This window comes from Globicephala melas, chromosome 7, assembly GCF_963455315.2.
Source record: "Globicephala melas chromosome 7, mGloMel1.2, whole genome shotgun sequence".
Taxonomy (NCBI): domain Eukaryota; kingdom Metazoa; phylum Chordata; class Mammalia; order Artiodactyla; family Delphinidae; genus Globicephala; species Globicephala melas.
This window is the reverse complement of record NC_083320.1, coordinates 34197261-34216909: the sequence shown is the minus strand read 5'-3', so window position 1 is coordinate 34216909 and position 19649 is coordinate 34197261. Positions and strand designations below refer to the sequence as shown.

At 42.0% G+C, this 19649-nt stretch overlaps 1 protein-coding gene across 17 annotated transcripts in view; it reads left to right on the top strand.

Moving 5' to 3' along the window:
- CFLAR (CASP8 and FADD like apoptosis regulator) overlaps positions 1–19649 on the top strand; it is a 94355-nt gene that overhangs the window by 72208 nt on the left and 2498 nt on the right. For 11 of the 17 annotated variants that reach the window (XM_060302063.1, XM_030854829.2, XM_060302065.1 and 8 more), the window contains 2 exons: positions 2448–2958; positions 4969–5049. The exons of 1 other annotated variant lie outside the window; for it this stretch is intronic. In XM_060302063.1, the coding sequence (XP_060158046.1) occupies positions 2448–2958; positions 4969–5049 (592 nt within the window). Of the gene's footprint in view, positions 1–2447; positions 2959–4968; positions 6635–10904; positions 17019–19649 lie in introns of those variants that run through there. 5 more of the 17 variants (XM_030854871.3, XM_030854899.3, XM_030854853.3 and 2 more) reach the window with 5 other exon arrangements.

Sequence of the window (19649 nt, the reverse complement as noted above, 5' to 3'; positions counted from 1 at the left end):
CATTTTGTGTTGGTATATGCACAGATGGAGCGGCTGCCATGACTGGACGGCTTTCTGGTTTCACTACGGGTCAAAGAGGTCGCTTCTGAATGTGTGTCTACGCACTGTGTCATCCACATAGCAAAATGCCGGCTAGCCGAAAAATGGTACCTGAACTTAACAATGCTTTGCAGGACATGGTTAAAATTATCAACGACATTAAAGTGCATGCCCTTAACTCACATCGGTTCCTGCCCCTCTGTGAGGAGATGGACCCAGAGCACACACGTCTTCTCTTATACACAGAAGTGACATGGCTTCTAAAGGTAGATCACCGGCCAGAGTTTTTGAGTTATGAGAGCTGCTCCAGGGATTTCTTGTAGAAAAACAGTCACCACTGGCAGCACATTTCAGTGACACAGAATGGGTCGCAAAACTTGCTTACTTGTGTGACATATTCAACCTGCTCACCGAACTCAGTCTGTCACTTCAGGGGAGAACGACAACTGTGTTCAAGTTGGCAGATAAAGTGACTGCATTCAAAGCCAAACTGGAATTATGGGGGTGACGAGTGAACATTGGGATTTTTGACATGTTTCAAACATTAGCAGAGATTTTGAAAGAGACTGAACTGGGGCCTTCTTTCTCCCAGCTGATGCATGATCACCTATCTCAGCTTTCAAAAGAGTTTGAGCATTACTTCCCAACCACAAAAGACTCCCGAACTGGGAAAGAATGGATCTGCAACCCATTTGTGAATAAGCGGGGTGAATCGACTTTGTCTGCGCTAGAAGAGGATCAATTGCTTGAGATCGCAAATGATGGTGGCCTTAAAAGTATGTTTGAGACAACTTCAGACCTCCATACATTCTGGATTAAAGTCAAGGTGGAATATCCTGAGATTGCCACAAAAGCATGGAAAAGCCTGCTTTCATTTCCAACATCCTATCTTTGTGAAGCAGGGTTTTCTGCAGTGACAGCAACCAAAATGAGATCATGGAGTAGACTGGACATAAACAACACTCTTCCGGGCTTCCCTGGTGGCGCAGTGGTTGAGAGTCCGCCTGCCGATGCAGGGGACACGGGTTCGTGCCCTGATCTGGGAAGATCCCACATGCCGCAGGGCGGCTGGGCCTGTGAGCCATGGCCACTGAGCCTGCGCGTCCGGAGCCTGTGCTCCGCAACGGGAGAGGCCACAACAGTGAGAGGCCCGTGTACTGCAAAAAAACCAAACCAAAACAAAAAAACACACTTTGGGTGTCACTGTCTCCCGTCACCCCCAGATGGGACCATCTAGTTGCAGGAAAACAAGCTCAGGGCTCCCACTGATTCTGCATTATGGTGAGTTGTAGAATTATTTCATTATATATTACAGTGTAATAATAACAGAAATAAAGTGCACAATAAATGTGAGGCGCTTGAATCGTCCCAAAACTTCACCCCACCCCACCCCACCCCCAGTCTGTGGAAAAAGTGTCTTCCACGAAACCGTTCCCTGGTGCCAAAAAGGTTGGGGACCGCTGCTGTAGGACGTCTTGGCCAAGGGCCCTCCCTTGCTCAGTCAAAGGCTACGCTGGGAAGTAGGTCATGAGAGGAGCTGGGGAGTCTGGGAATGGTCCCAGCTTAAATCCAGGGGCCTCCGGATCAGCTCACAGCAGGTGGAGGTGAGGGAACTCATGACCTGGGTCACCCTTTCTGCGGCCATTGGATCTAGGTTTAGATCTCCATGCTGCAAATGCACCCATTCCTATGAACTTGTGAGTTATTGTAAGAAAGAGCCCTTTGAACAATCCCCAACTTTGTTTTGGCTAAAAGGAAAAAGTATTTCCTCTCTTGGTTCGTTTAGACTAGAGGTGGGCTCAGTCTCTGCCCGTGGCCAGACGCGGTGGTGGCCTCAGGCAGGGGAAGTGGTATAACAGGGGACAGACCATAACTGGGAACCTGGGACATGAAAGTCACACATTTCATGTTTTAGGCTGATTCTATCCCTCCTGCCCTGTTCTTAGGTCCTTTAAAGCCTCAAACTATGACACAAAAGCAGAAACAGACAAGTAATTAGACCATGTTTAGGATTGCTACCCAGTGTTTCTTGAGCTTTTCTTACTCCTGTGTTTCTTTTTGTTAATTTTTGGCCGTGCTGGGTCTTCTTTGCTGCACACATGATTTCTCTAGTTGCGGCGAGCAGGGGCCACTCTTTGTTGTGGTGCGCGGGCTTCTCATTGCGGTGGCTTCTCTTGTTGTGGAGCACGGGCTCTAGGCACATGGGCTTCAGTAGTTGTGGCTCGCAGGCCCTAGAGCGCGGGCTCAGTAGTTGTGGCGCACGGGCTTAGTTGCTCCGCGGCATGTGGGTCCTGTCCCGGACCAGGGCGCGAACCCATGTCCTCTGCATTGGCAGGTGGATTCTTAACCACTGCGCCACCAGGGAAGTCCCTCCTGTGTTGTTTTTCATGTTTGTTCGTTTTTTCCAGACATTCTTGAGGAAACCTTCACTGCCCTGGGCTATGAAGTCAAGCGTTTCTTACATCTCACTGTGGAAAATATAATGCACATTCTTGGCCAGGTTGCGCACATGCCCCAACACAAAGACTACGACAGCTTCGTGTGTATCCTGGTGAGCCGAGGGGGCTCCCAGAGCGTGTTTGGCGTGGATCAGACTCACTCAGGGGTCCCTTTGGATCATATCAGAAGGATGTTCATGGCAGATGCATGCCCCTCTCTCTCAGGGAAGCCAAAGGTCTTTTTTATTCAGAACTATGTGACGTCAGAGGGCCAGCTAGAGGACAGCAGCTTCCTGGAGGTGGATAGGCCCTCAATGAAAAGTGCAGAATCCAAGGCCAGGCAGCCCGGGGCCTGCGTGATTCACCGAGAAGCTGACTTCTTCTGGAGCCTGTGCAAAGCGGACGTGTCCCTGCTGGAGCGGTCCTCCCCTTCACCGTCACTGTACCTGAAGTGCCTCTCCCAGAAGCTGGGGAAAGAAAGGTGAGCCACCCAAGCTGTGGCGGATCCCGGCCCCAGTTGTTTATTTTCTGCTACCAGGATGGAAGTGCCACTGTGCCATATTTGATGCCCTTTTCTTCAGGGGGAGGGATTTTTCATTCCTTGTTGGGGTTGCCTTAGGAGTATGATAATAGACTCTGCACAGTTTATGAATGCTTTGTACTTCAGAAGGTCATATAGTAGTCAGCTTGTGGTTTGGATATTTTCCTTCAAAATTAAGAAATGTTTTTTTTTTCTTATTACAAAAGCAATACATACTCCTTACTGAACATAGATCATGAGATATAGATGCTGAAAGCAGAACATAACAAGCAGTTATAATCCTACTTAGTAGAACTAATCTGTTAACCAAATCTTGGTGTGTTGCCTCCCAGATCTTTTTTGGATACCGATACAATCATATATAAAGATGTTTTTTAAGCCAAAATGAAATCATAATCTACTGTTACTTTATAACCTGCTTTTAGTTTGTGCAACAGTATATTTTTACATGTCAGGAATCACATTTTTATGGCATCATTTTATTTTATTTATTTGCTTAAAAATTTATTTAATTATTTATTTATTTTTGGCTGAGTTGGGTCTTCGTTGCCGCGTGCAGGCTTTTTCTCTAGTTGCAACGAGTGGGGGCTACTCATTGTGCAGGTTTCTCTTGTTGCGGAGTACCGGCTCTAGGCATGTGGGCTTCAGTAGTTGTGGCACGCGGGCTCAGTAGTTGTGGCTCGCGGGCTCTAGAGTGCAGGCGCAGTAGTTGTGGTGCACGGGCTTTGTTGCTCCACGGCATGTGGGATCTTCCCGGACCGGGGCTCGAACTCATGTGCCCTGCATTGGCAGGCAGATTCTTAACCACTGAGCCACCAGGGAAGTCCCTATAGTATCATTTTAATGTCTACAGAGCAGTCCCTAATATGGCTATAGCATAATTTACTTGGCCAGTCTTTAGTTGTTGGGCAATGTTTTACTTTCACAAAAAAGAAAGTGTTCAACGTCTTTGTAGCTCAGTATTTGTGCTTATTCTTAATTGTTTTCTTGAAGGGAAAATTCCCAGAAGTGGAATTACTGTGTTGAACGACAAGCATTTTTAAAGCCTCTGGTGCATCTTGTCTGTCCTCTAGGACAGTTAGACCAGCTTTTTGTTTTTTGACCACGCCACGCAGCTTGCAGGACTTCAGTTCCCAGACCAAGGATTGAGCCCGGGCCCCTGGGAATGAGAGCGCCGAGTCCTAACCACTGGACCCCAGGGAATTCCCATAGATCAGCTTTTATGAGAGAGTCTGCATCCCTGAATTCTCACTGATACCGTGTGCTCGTTTATTTCCCCAAGTCTTGAGGTTGGTAGGTGAAAAATGGTACCTAGCTATACAGGTCTGCAAGTCTTTGTAACTTAGACATTTTTGATGTTTATTGGCAAGGATACTTTTCTAAGGGAAACGTTGGTGACCTGGTGTCCATCTTGGATGAGGGAAGCCTTACTGTACCTCAAATGTAAGATTAGCAGTCCCTTTTCTGTTGCCCCCTAATCACAATTTAGAATTTCTCTGAGTCACCTGTGAAAGGCATCTGTTGTAGCTTGGGGGACCCCAGGAATAAATCTCAGGGCCTGGGACCCCTAGCCTCCTCAGGGATGGCAGAGCAAAAGGGGAGGGCTAGAGCAGGGGCAACTCAGCCTTCCAAGGTACATACGCCACGGGCCAACGGTATTATTGGCCTTTTACATCCATCCTGCATTTGCATGGATGATCCAGATGGGTTATCATCTGGCTGGTGTGTACCCAGACTAAAACTCAGTTGCCCCTGTGGGTGGGGACTGTGGTCATTGGGTCAGAGTGCTGCAAACCTGTTTGGATCACTTGCTAAGCAGCTTGTAGAATATTTAGAAAGGAACAACTTTAAAGCACTTTCATATCTGTTAGCTGCTTTCAACCTAATGCTAATCTGTCTCCTCATTGATATTTGCGTGGAATTAATTTTTGCCTTTCTCATTCCCTCCAGAAAACACTCACTCCTGGAACTCCACATTGAACTCAACAGCAAGGTGTATGATTGGAACAGCAGAGTGTCTGCTAAGGAGAGGTATTGTGTCTGCCTGCAGCACACTCTGAGAAAGAAACTCATCCTCTCTTGCAAATGAAAAGCCAAAGACCCTTCTTAGCTTTGCAGTCTCCATCGCTAGCCAGAAAGACAAACATTTATTTCTCACAGTTCTAGAGACTGGGAAGTCCAAGATCAAGGTGCTTATAGATCAGGTGTCTGGTGAGAACCCGCCTCCAGGTTGGCAGATGACCCTCTTGTTGTATCTTCACATGGCAAAGAGAACAGAGAGAAAGCAGGCTGTCTTGTGTCTCTTCTTATAAGGGCACTGATCTTATTCATAGGGGCTGCCCTGTCATGAACTAATCACCTCCCAAAGGCCCACCATCTAATACTATCATATTGGGGGACAGGATTTCAACCTATAAATCTGGGGGTGGACACAAACATTCAATTTAAAACAGTGGCTTTCTGATCTGAGGTTGCTTCTCTGTCTAGGACTCACATGGCATTCTACAGTAATCAGTATACCTTTCCTCCTTGGATTTGAAAGCATGACCTAAAAGAATATTATTGTTTAAAATATTATTTAAAGGGACTTCCCGGGTGGGCCAGTGGTTAAGACTCTGTGCTTCCACTGCAGGGGGAATGAGTTCAATCCCTGATTGGGGAACTAAGATCCCACATGCTGAGGCACGGCCAAAAAAAATCACTTGATGTTAAAAGAAAACTTATTTATATTTTTTTAAGTTGGTTTTAAGTGGTATGTATCTGTGTGGGTATGTTTATATGTGTTTTCACATGATCACTCAACAAAGGCTGAAAAGTATGAAAGGAACAGTTTTCAGACACTTCATATACCTATTTCTACTTTAAAGGTAATTTTCTATCCTTGTATTAATGAATGTGGGACTCCTGAGGGTGTCTTTGAATTTCACATTGCTGGGGTCACTAGCAGGAACAATGTATATGCCTGGACTCGTGAACCAGAACCGTGTGTTAAGTATTAGAGAGGGAAACTGTTTGTGAGGGATCTTAATGACCTGGCAGCTTTTGCATCCTTCTCTGTCCCATCCTGACTGGGTGACAGGCATTTTCCATATTCTGTTTCCTATCATGGATGGGAATTGCACCTTTTCTTTTACCTTGGGAATGGGATCACCACCCCTCTTGAAAAATGTCATTTATCTTCTTTGACTCACAAAAAACTGAAAACGTAAAACAGAAGCATAGTATTTATTTATATTACTTTTTAGTTTTATATATTTTTATATATTATTAAGATAACTTATATTTGCATTAAATATAAAAATAAGAGGGAACTTGAAGTCATTATGCTAAGTGAAATAAAAGACAAATGCCAAGCATTATATGCTCTCATTTATATGTGGAATCTACAAAACAAAAACATAAACAAAACAAGCCAAACTCATAGGAAAAGAGATCAGGCAGTGGTTACCGGAGGTGGGGGAAGGGAGTAATTGGAGGAAGGTGGTCAAAAGGCACAAACTTCCAAAAAAGAAGAAAAAAAAAAAGACTCTCTAAGCACGGGTAAGCACCTGCAGTGCATTGTCCAATGTGAGGCTGAAATATCAGATTCTTGATGTAGGCCCTGATTTCTCCCTCACCTAAGCTATGTTTTACAAAAACTGAACATGATGAATATGAGAGTTTTAGTTAGAGAGGGTTTAGGAGCAGCTACAGTCTGTAATCCCATGAGCTATAACCTGTGAAATTGATAGAGAATATGGTAGAGGTAAACCAGAGATGGAAGAAAGGCTTTAGAAATGGAATGAGAGAGAACAAAAGACAGTCAGCTATGTGATATACAATAATAAGACCTACAAGACGGGTGTGATGGATGGAATGCAAGCAGGTTTAGTGTATAAGTGTGATTGACAGTGAAGAATTAAAGTTTAGGATATGGCATATTGTGACATTAGGTTTTCAATAAGTAATATAATGACACCTGACAGCTATAATCTCTCGAAAATTCACATCAAATGATGTTCATTCCAATAATTAAAAATAAATTAAAAATTTACAAAAAGAAAAGGGGACAAACTTCCAGTTGTAAGATAAATAAGTACTAGGGGTATAATGTACAACATGATGACTAGAGGTAACACTGCCGTGTGACACATAGGGAATTTGTTAAGAGAGTAAGTCCTAAGGGTTCTCATTACAAGGAGAAAAAATTTTTTTCCTTTTTTCTTTTCTTTTTAGTGTATACATATGAGACAGTGAATGTTAGCTGACCCTATTGTGGTAATCATTTCACAATATATGTAATCATCACCTTGTATACCTTAAACTCATACAGTGATGTATATCAATTATTTCTCAGTAAAATGGGGAAAAAAAAGGATTTGAAAAACGCAATCATATCAAAATGTTTTAGACGCAAGTAACAGAAGACCTAACTTAAAACAAAAAGTTTTTAAAAAATTTGTTTACTCTTATTAAGCAACAGGTTCAGAGGTAGGGGGGTAGTTGCTGGCTTGGTTAATTCATTTGCTCAACAATGTCCTCAAGGGTTTGATGCTTTCCACCTTTCTTCTCTGTAGTCTCAGGGTTTGGGCTTTTATTTTCAAATTTGTCATCTAAAGGTCACAAGAGGGCCACAGGTCCAAGTATCATACCCAAACACACAAGAGAAAACATCTCTTCCTTGTGTGACTTCTTAAGATCAAAGGAAAAATCTCCCAGAAGCTCTCCTCCCCAAGAGTTCCCTTCCCTCGCTTCTCATTGGCTAGAATCACATGATATGTTCTTCCTTAAACCAACCATTGGCAGAGGGAATGGCATTACCATGGTTGGTTTATACCAGCCCAGACTCAGTCCCCTGGGACTGGGGTTCAGTGGCTTCAGCTCCCTTGGGCACATGGTCTCCAAAAGCTGGGGTTCTTTTAGGGAAAAATGGGGCATGGAGCTTCCCTGGGGAGTAGCTAACCATAATGTATGCCAAAAAGAATGAGAACCTCCATTTTATGACTGAAGAAACTGAGGCACACAGCTTTTAAGTGAGCTGTTCCCAAATCTCAGAGAAAATCATTGGTAGTGCCAGGTCTAGAATGTTAACAACCAGCCTTATGATCTGGTGTCCTCCAGAAATTAGAACAAACTTTGGAAGATGTGTAGCATGCATTCCAGGGAAGGCATCATACTCCTCTCTCAGCTGTTTGTGAGAGTCATTACCCTACCTTTCCAGCCCCACCCTTTTCCCCCCCGCAGAGAGGCAGCATGGCGACATAGCTTTCCGTATCCCATCTGATGGACACGGTGAAAATACAGAGCCTGTTAAATCACCATCTTTTCTTTCCTCCTCTTTTAAAAAGCGATTATTTATTGGGACTTCCCTGGCGGTCCAGTAGTTAAGACTCCGCGCTTCCACCACAGGGGGTTCAGGTTCAATCTCTGGTCCCTGGTCAGAGAACTAAGATCCCACATGCGCCCCCCCCAAAAAAAACCCAAAACGAAACAAACACACAAAACCAGAAAATATATATTTATTAAATTATATTGTGCTGTTTACTTTTGTCACTTTTCTGTCTTTAGATTACATTATTTTTATTAATACCATTCATCAGTCAACCCGCAGGTGCCAAGGAAAAAGAGTGCTAAGGGTTTGCTTGTATGTTTTGCTCACTGGCAAGGGGTATGGGGTGGAGTAAAGAGGGACTTTGATTCCAGGAGCAGGCCAACAAGATGGGAGGAATAAAGCCTTGCCTTCCCTTGCCTACATCACAGAATTTTTCTGAGGATGAAATGAGAGAGGCTTTATGGTCATACCCAATGAGAGTTTTTATGACTGCATTGGTGATGCCATGCGAACATAGCTGTTATCATTATAGCACACTGTGGAGGAGTTATTTTGAAAAGGTTGAATCAAACCTTGAAAATTGGTAGGATTTTGGCAGGTTGAGGTGGAGAAGAGAATGCATTGCAGGAGAAGAAACAAAGCAAACGAAGGGTCAGATAAGGGAAATGTAAGGCATGTTTTAAAAACCATGAGTGTAACTTTTATCTGGAGCAGAGAGAATGTGAGCAATGGTGAGTGATAAGCCAGGAGGTGCCTGTGGTTTGGCATGTGAAGAGCTGTAAAGACCCCCATCTCTGTCTTTTAGTCAGCTCTCATGTAAGTTATTTTGTGAGTTATTTTTCTCACTTTCATAGTGGAGTCTACAACTACTTCTTTGACATTTTTGTGTATATGAGCAATTTGATTACTAAATGCCTTATTCTTTTTCATTGAGTATAGTTTTTAAATGAAATATTTAAGGCATGCTAAAGGAGAATTATATTAGGCAACAATATAATGAATACAGACCCACAACCCAGCTTAAATGAAATGTTCTAAAATCTATAGGAAGACTCTGAAGATACTGCTTTAAGTAATAGCCCTAAATATAAAAGAGATAAATGTATTAAAATATTTAAAACTTTATAATAGCCCCCAACTGAAAATTCGTCAAGTGTTTAGTAACAGGAGTATGGTTATGATAAAACGTCCACTGGTTGGAATTTTATGTAACCGCTAAACTTATATATACAAATAATAAAGGCTTACATAAGCTGTTCTTAGCTCATTACATGAATTATCTCATTTAATCCTCAAAACAGCTCTTTGAGGTAGGTATTATTGTCCTCATTATTATTTCTTCCCATTTTATAGATGAGGAAAGTGAGCAAAGGGATGCTAAGTAGCTTGTCCTTGGTCACCCCAGCCTAGGATAGAAACTCAAGCCATAAACAGAGCCTTTATTTTTATAGCTAAGTATGTTTAAAGCAAAACAGGACTTCCCCGGAGGTCCATTGGTTAAGTCTGTGCGCTTACAATGCAGGGGACATGGGTTCGATCCCTGGTTGGGGAAGATCCCACATGCCGTGTGGTGTGGCCAAAAACAAACAAAAAAACCCAAAAAATATGTCTCACAGGAAAACAAAAGGCCGGAAAGAAATATTCCAAAATATGGATGACAGAACTATGGCTGGTATCTTTTCTTTCTGTGTTCCAAATCCTCTTTTCTATCTCTGTATATTTAAGCATACTGGTTTCTAAAGTAACGTCTAGGTAATTCCTCCAACTTTTTTTTAAAAACATTTATTTATTTATTTATTTATTTGGCTGTGCCAGGTCTTAGTTGCGGCATGAGGGATTTTTAGCTGTGGCATGCATGCAGGATCTAGTTCCCTGACCAGGGATCAAATCCAGGTCCCCTGCATTGGGAGCGTGGAATCTTAACCACGGGACCACCAGGGAAGTCCCTCTATCAGCTTTTGACTAGCTGTTTCTTTGGTGCTGAAGAGATTACTCTTTCCTATAGTTCTGCCTTCACTTCTCTGTCTCATCTCTAGCCCTTCTTTTCAGTAGCAGGACCCGTGGTCTCAGGACTGCTTTGCTGGGCCACTGGTTAGGAGGACTGTCTCGTCAACCCCAGTTCCATTCCAGTCCCCAGCACCTTCCATCCTCTTCCATGAATAGGCCATGGTAGGGGTCACTTGACAGCTTTTTCTGTCTGCAGTGTTTGAAATGGGAATCTCTTCTCCCATATTCTAGGAGCAAGTTTTCAGGATTAAGCATGTTACTTATGCCACCAAGAGGTCACAATTTGAGGTCAGCCTTATCAATTTGTCTGTGTGGCAGACCCTGCTCACTGTCCCAAATATCCATTCTCTTTTTCTCTAGTAATAGAAGTCTTAATTTGAAACTGGGCACACAGCCTCACAGAATACAGTCTAGCTGTCCAAGCCTTAACTTGTAGCAAGATGTGGTCATGTGTCTAGTCCTGGAAAATAATATGTAAGCAGTGGTATTGTTTGGCAATTGCTGAGAATTTTTCTTAAAAGGCAACTGTTTTTTGCCCTTCACCCCTTTGTCCCTTTTTCTGTCTTAGTGACTAGACTGCATATGTGATGGCTGGAGCTCTAGCTGCCATCTTGAATTGTGAGGATAAGAGCCACACTGTAGGGATGACCAAGTGGTGAACAGGAAGGAGCCTTGTTGGGTGAAGACATTAAGAAGCAGAGTCACCATACCAACCCTAGATTACCTACATCTGGACATTTATGTGAGAGAAAAAAATGTGGGGTTTATATTTCTTTTGACCTAACCTAGTCTGACTCGTACATTGTTATTTGATTAAAGTGTTTTTTTATGTTTATGCATGTTGTAAGTTTAAAATAAATATTTGCCTAGGTGAACATTTTAATTTTTGTTTAAAAATGTATGTATGTATTGTTAAAAAATGTAATGTTAACACCTGAGCTGACCTAAGTTTTTAGTATGTATGATGCTCTCATTTATTTCCTTTTATAGTTTTGTGGTTTCTGTTGGAGAGATGGAGACGCTTTATTAAGACATAGTAGGATTTGGACACTGTCCTCATAAGAGATGTAATCCACAAGGAAAAGTTCTGACTGAATCATCAGTGTAGACCAGCTTTTGGACCTGGTTTACAGTGAATAAGAGTTTGAAAGATACATACACAAAACTGAATATAAAGAAAAAACAGTAGCACTTCCCTGGTGGTGCAGTGGTTAAGAATCCACCTGCCAAGGCAGGGGACACAGGTTCGAGCCCCAGCCTGGGAAGATCCCACATACCGCAGAGCAACTGAGCCTGTGTGCCACAACTACTGAGCCTGCGCTCTACAGCTTGCGAGCCACAACTACTGAAGCCCGGGCACCTAGAGTCCGTGCTTCACACAGGAGAAGCCACCGCAATGAGCAGCCCATGCACTGCAACTAGAGAAAGCCCACGCACAGCAATGAAGACCCAACACAGCCAAAAATAAATAAATATTTAAAAAAAACCAACAACAACAAAAAAAGAAGAAACAGTAACTCTGCACATATGTTTAGGATCGCCACAGATAATGACTCCAAAGGACTCACTGCTTGTAAATCCACAATTTCTTGTTTCCCAGCCAGACCCTTCCTTGCCTACAGTAGCCCCAGAGATGGAAATGTAGGATTCAGTCAAGGTCATTAAACGTAATGACTGATTTTTCAAGAACCTGCCCTCTCTATTCCAAGCAACACTTCCTCTGCTTCTCCTTCTTGTGCCATACCAAAGCTGCAAGACCCATGGGTCCAGGCTTTTCCACTTAGGCTCTATCACACACTTAATAAGCAAACATTCAAGAAATACAAATTCTTTTCAATAAATGCCTCTGCAATATCGGCTGGTATACACTGAGTATCACAGATTAATCCAACTCCCCACAAGGGTCACCTAAAAGGTAGATTACAGGTGAACAAGTAGTCCTATATACATGCTCATAGCCGTAGGCACAGCAGACAAAAAGTGGAAACAACTCAAATGTCCATCAGATGAATGGATAAACCAAATATGGTATATCCGTACAATGGAAAGTTATTTATCTATAAGAAGGAATTAAGTACTGATATAGGCTACAATGCAGATGAACCTCAAAAACGCTATGCTAAGTGAAAGAAGTCAGACACAAAAGGTCACATATTGTATGACAGTATTTATATGAAATGTCCAGAATAGGTAAATCTATAGAGACAAATAGCAGATTGGTGGTTGCCAGGGACTGGGGTGAGAGGGGATTGGGGAGAGACTGCTTAAGGGGGACAAGGTCTCCTTTGAGGTTCCTGAAATGTTTTGGAACTAGATAGACGTAATGGTTGCACAACATTGTAAATGTACTAAAAGCCACTGAATTGTACACTTTAAAATAGTACATTTTATGTGGATTTCACCTCAGTTTTTAAAAAAAGGGAAAAAAAGAGAAGATTAAGATAATTTATTAATTGCTCCACAAACATTTCTCCCCAACCTTTTTTCTTTTTAATAAACATTATGTTTAAGAGTAACTAGGTTTGCAGAAAATTTGTGCAGAAAGTACAGAGTTTCCATATAGTCCCCCATACCCCACAATTCTCCTCCTATTAACACCTTGCATTATTGCAGTACATTTTTACAGTTGATGAACAATATTGATACATTAGTATTAAATGAAAGTCTACTAGGGTTTACATTAGGGCTCATTCCATGTTGTATAGTTCCTGGTTTTGACAACTGCATAATGTCATGTATGCACCATTACTGTATCATACAGAATAGTTTCACTGCCCTAAAAATCCTTTGTGCTCCTCATATTCATCCTTCTCTCTCCCTAAGCCGCTGGCAACTGCAGATCTTTTTAATTTGTGTGCTGATTTTTTTTTTTTTTTTTTTTTGCGCTGTACGTGGGCCTCTCACTGTTGTGGCCTCTCCCGTTGTGGAGCACAGGCTCCGGACGCACAGACTCAGTGGCCATGGCTCACGGGCCCAGCCGCTCCGCAGCATGTGGGATCTTCCCAGACCGGGGCACGAACCCGCGTCCCCTGCATCGGCAGGCGGACTCTCAACCACTGCGCCACCAGGGAAGCCCTGTGTGCTGATTTTTGTGTAGATGTAAGTGTTAAACTCATTTGAGTGAATACCTAGGAGAGCAATTTCTATATTGTATGGTAAGCCTATGTGTGTGTAACTTTGGAAAAAACTGAAAGCGTGTATTCCTGAGCGGCTGCACCATTTTGTAGAGTTCCTTTGCTCCACATCCTTGCCAACATTTGGTGGTGTTAGTGGTTTGTATTTCAGCTATTTTAGTAGCTATGTAGCGATATCATATATTTTTTATTCTTTTTTTTTTTTTTTTTTTTTGTGGTACGCGGGCCTCTCACCGTTGTGGCCTCTCCCGTTGCGGAGCACAGGCTCCGGACGCACAGGCTCAGCGGCCACGGCTCACCGGCCCAGCCGCTCCGCGGCATGTGGGATCTTCCCGGACCGGGGCACGAACTCGTGTCCCCTGCATTGGCAGGCGGACTCTCAACCACTGCGCCACCGGGGAAGCCTGGAAAGTCAGTGATTTTGAATAAACACATCTGTATTCTTCGTTTCATTTTATACAGAGCACATATTATTGTAACTTGAAAATGTAAAATAAAAATTACTTATTGTTAAAAATGTTCATTCTCTTTTAATATATATAAACACAATATGTTCATTTTAAACATAAATGGCATAATATTTTAACACTGTTTTCTCTCTTTTCATTTATGTGGTCATGCCTATACCTATATGTCTCTGTATGATAAGTCATTCCCAGGTTTTCACTGTTTGAATGATGATATAAGAAACATCTTTTCTTCTTTATTTGGTAAGGACTTCCTGCCCCAGAAGTCTGATTCTTAGTCCCTCACGTCGGATTCTTAGTCCCTCTGTTGGCATAGGTCAGTCCTCTTTCAAGACTGAGCATTATTTCAAGTCTCTTGTATCTTTAATCTCTTCCTCTCTCTTTGAGCCTTCAGTCTGAAAACAAGCTCTGCTTCCCCCTTCAAATAAAGTCCCTCTCTTTCAAGCCACTGTCTTATGTGAATTTTAGGCTAGTCTACACCCTCTCCATTTCACCTTTCCCATTTACTCCATACTTCCCTGCCATCTGGATTTCACCTTAATCATTTTACCAAATCTACAAGATCCATGGGTCACATGAACCATAGTTACCAAACCAGTGGTCCTTGGACCCTGGCGTCATAGTTTTCTTACTTCTCCAGGGTGTTCCACTATGAAGTTCTATCAAGGACTTCCTGGCCAAGTCTTCCTGGTATCTTTCTCCTCCTCATCCTTAAATGTGGATATCCCCAAGGATCACTCTATTGTTTTCTCTTTATATATTTTTCTTTTGACAACCTTGTAGCTTCAATTACTGCTTCTATGCCAATAACAAGAGGGATGTTCAAGCCCAGACTCTTCAAGTTCAAATCTCACCCTCAACCTCCTGGTAGACTTTTCCACTTGATTTTCCCTCTGGTACCTCAAACTCAGTATATGGCAAACATAAAAAAAAACCTCCATTCCCACTCTGCTCTTTTACCTGCGTCTCCAGTTTTAGGTAACAGCATCACCCCAACATCAGTTTCATCCTGGTCTCCCCTCTCCTGTGTTTCTACATCTGGCTAAATCTAAATCAGGTTAGTTCTGCAACTACAAGGTCTTTTCCATCTATCCCCATCATTACACTTCCTCTGCGCGCTCATTACTCCTCCACTGAACTATGACGACAGCTTTCTCACTGATATTGCCCCCAGCCTATGATCCTATGATCATGTCATACACAGCAACCCAAAGAATCTTTCTCAACATATCTTTATCATTTTCCTCCTTAGAAGCCTTCAAGATTCTCCAATGCATACACAATAAGATTGTGGCTGGAGGTTGGGATGAGGGACAGGATGGGGGAGTGGGGTGTTGCTGGTGGAAGTCCTGGAGTCCAAAGGCCCAGAGAACCAGGAACTCCAAAGTCTGAGAGCAGAAGAGGATGTCCCAGCTCAAGGAGAGAGAGAGAAAATTCACCCTTTCTCCTCCTTTTTTGTTCTATTCAGACCTCAGTGGCTTGGATGTGATGCCCACCCACTTTGGTGAGGACAGATCTTCTTTACTTAGTCTACTGATTCAAATGCTAATCTCTTCTAAAAAACATCCTTACAGACGCACCCCAAAATAAGGTTCACTTGATCTCTGGGCATCCTTTAGCTTAATCAAGTTGACACATGAAACTAACCATCAGAAAGTTGTTTGTGACATATCCTAGATCTTCCTTTTTTTTTCTTATTGAACTATAATTCACATTTCATAAAACTTCATCCTTTTAAAGTGTACAATTCTTTGGTTTTTAATGTATTCACAGTTGTGCAGTCATCACCATGACCTAATTTCAGAACATTTTCATCTACCTACAAAAGAAATTCTAGGACTTCCCTGGTGGTCCATGGGTAAGATTCCACGCTCCCAATGCAGAGAGCCCGGGTTCGAACCCTGGTCGGGGAACAAGATCCTGCATGCGTGCCGTGACTAAGAGATCACATGCCGCAACTTAGAAGCTGGCATGCCGCAACAATGAGCCCACATGCCGCAACTAAAAGATCCCGCGTGCCACAACGAAGATCCCGTGTGCCGCAACTAAGACCCCGTGCAGCCTAAATAAATAAATAATAATAAAAAAAGAAATCCCGTACCTATTAGCCATCATTCCATATTCCTCCCTGCCTCCTAGCCCCTGGATTACCACTTTCTGTTTCTACACATTTTCCTACTCTGGATATTTCATATAAACAGATCATTCAATACACGGCCTTCTGACTTCTTTCATTTAGCATGTTTTCAAGGTTCATCTATGTTGTAGAATATGTAAGTACTTCATTTTGTTTTATGCCTGAATAATATTTCATTGTATGGTTATACCATATTTTGTGTATCCATCATTTGATGGACATTTAGATGGCTTCTACTTTTTGTCTATTATGAACGAAGCTGCTATGAGTATTCATGTATAAGTTTCTGTGTGGATATATGTTTTCAATTCTCTTGGGTATAGACGTAAAAGTGGAATTGTTGGGTCATAAAGTCAGAATTGAATTGCTGGTAACTCTATGTTTACCTTTTTGAGGACTGCCAAACTGTTTTTCACAGTGGCTATACCACTTTACATTCCCACCAGCAGGGTATGAGGGTTCCAATTTCTCTACACCCTCTCCAACACTTGTTATTTTTTGTCTTTTTTATTATAAACATCCTAGTGGGCATGAATTAGTATCTCATTGTGGTTATGATTTGTATTTTCCTACTGACTAATGATATTGAGCATCTTTTCATGTGTGTATTGGCCATTTTTACATTGTTTTTGAAGAAACATCTATTCAGTACTTTCCCATTTAAAAATTGTCTTTTGGGACTTCCCTGGCAGTTCAGTGGTTAAGACTTCGCCTTCCAATGCAGCGGGTGCGGGTTTAATCCCTGGTCGGTGAGATAAGATCCCACATGCCTCATAGCCAAAAAAAAACCCCAAAAAACCCCAAAACATAAAACAGAAGAAATATTGTAACAAATTCAATAAAGACTTTAAGGACAGTCCACATCAAAAAAAAATCTTTAAAAATTGTCTTTCTATTGTTGAATTGTAAGTATGTTTATATATCCTGGATACTAGTCTCTTATCAGATAAAGATCTGCAAAATTTGTCACCTATTCTATGGGTTGTCTTTTCATTTTTTGTGTAATATCTTTTCCAGCACAAACCTTTATATTTTGATAAAGTCCAATTGATCTGTTTTCTTCTTTGTTGCTTATGCTTTTGGCATCATATGTAAGAAACCATTGCCTAATCCAAGGTTATGAAGAGTTACACCTATATTTTCTTATAAGATTTTATGATTTTAACTCTTACATTTCAGTCTTTGATCAATTTTGAGTAATTTTTTGTATATGGTATGAATTATGGGTTCAACCTCATTCTTTTGCTAATAGATATCCTGCACCATTTGTTGAAAAGACTATTTTTCCCCCATTGAATTGTTTGTCATCCTTGTTGAAAATCAACTGACCGTGAATGTGAGGGTTTATTTCTGGACTCTCAATTCTATTCCACGGAACTGTCTATCCTTATGGCAGTACTACATTGTCTTGATTATTGTACTTTGTAGTAAGTTTTAAAATTGGGGAGTGTGAGTGTTCCAACTTTGGTTTTCTTTCTCAAGATTATTTTGCCTCTCCCAAGTCCCTTACATGTCCATGACTTTTAGGATCAGCTTGTCAATTTCTGTAAAAAGGGCAGTGAGGGGACTTCCCTGGTGGTCCAGTGATTAAGACTCTGTGCTTCCACTGCAGTGGGCGAAGGTTCAATCGGTGGTCAGGGAACTAAGATCCCACATGCCGTGGGGCACAGCCAGAAAAATAAATAAATAACATTTTTTTTTAAAAAGGGCAGTGAGGATTTTGACAGTGATTTCACTGAATATGAAGACCAATTTGGGGGATACTGCCATCTTAACTGGACTCTTTTTGCACACATTGATATCAGGGACATTTTATGTCACTTGCCTCATTGTAAATTTTTTTTTTTTTTTTTTTTTTTTGCGGTACGCGGGCCTCTCACCGTTGTAGCCTCTTCCGTTGCGGAGCACAGGCTCCGGACGCGCAGGCTCAGCGGCCATGGTTCACGGGCCCAGTCGCTCCGCGGCAAGTGGGATCTTCGCGGACCGGGGCACGAACCCGGGTCCCCTGAGTCGGCAGGCGGACTCTCAACCACTGCGCCACCAGGGAAGCCCTGAGGGAAGCCCTGTAAATTTTTATAAACATGGCTGTCTTGTGCTGCCTTTTCGAAAAATTAGTGAATCAAAGGTCAAAGCAGCTTTCTATTTTTCTTCTTTTAAACGACAAACTCTCCTCTAAACGGAAGACCTTTCAGCCTCTTTGATTCTTTCTTTTTGCAGCATTAAAACTCTTTTACCCCTTTAGCCACATCCGCCTAGTTCCCTAACCAATCTAATGCTAGTCTGTTGGACTCTTTTCGGAAATATCACCATCTTGTGGAACTTTGAGGTTTTGTCACCCCCGAATTCTCTGGCTTCTTGCTTCAAACCCAACGGATAAGAAAGTGGGATGCAAGGCCTTTGGGGTTCACAGAATGGGGAAGGGTGAATTTAAAGATTAGCTTGCTAATTCTACATTGGGTTTCATCCTAAGGAAATCATTATAAATACGTTCAGAGATCTATTTGTAAGAATCTTCAATGCAGCACTGTTCACAATAGTAAAAAATTGGAAATGAGTTAAATGTCCAATAACTATAAATTAGTTAAATAAATATGGTATATCCAGGGAAGAGAATATCATCTAACCACTAAGCATCATGTTGTCAAAGACTATTTAATGATATGAAAAAAAAGGTATATGTGTTGTTAAGTGAAAAAAGCAAACTGTACAGCTTATTCCAATTTTTGAAAAATAATTACACAGAGAAAAGTGAAAGGATATACACTAAAATTAAAAAAAATGAGATATAATTGACATATATACAACATTGTATAAGTTTAAGGTGTACAACATATTGACTTGGTAAAAATTTAACAGTATAGGTTATAAGTGACTCTGTGTGTTTCCCTATTTTCCAGCCTTTCTACATTAAATATTGGAAGTTTCTCACCTCTTTTTTTTTTTTTAAACTGCTTTTTTATTAAGGAAAGAGACACGTTAAAATAGATCGGTCTGGGGACTTGGCTGGTGGTCCAGTGGTTGAGACTCTGCGCTTCCACTTCAGGGGGCATGGGTTCGATCCCTGGTCGGGGAACTAAATCCCACATGCCGTGCAGCAAGGCCAAAAAATGTCTTAAAATAGATCAGTCTGTAGTATAACGAATACAAAATGGGTCACATTTTACTCATCTAGCTATAGTCTCCTGCCAGTGCACCATTTGGAGACCTCTGCTGGGATCCTTACCACAAAAAACATTCTCCTTTAGAACTTAGCTTCATCATGCTCCCATATACCTAGAGTAAGACCAGTTCTGAGAAGGTCTGAAGTGTGTGAATAAAAGTATGGAGCGAGGAAGGGAGGGAGTCCTAGAAGTTGGGGATGGGATAGCTAATCAAAAGAACCTGCTACCATAGGAACAGGAGTTGGAATGAAAGTTTCAGGGCACTAGGGTTTTTTCCAGCTCCTACATCTATCTTCCCCATCACTGTGTCCATTCTTTAGTTCACGAGTTTTTACTTTGGCCGGGGGGGGGGGGGGGGGGGGGGACTTGGACCAGACCCTGGATGTAAAGGAAAGCCAATTACTGACACCACCG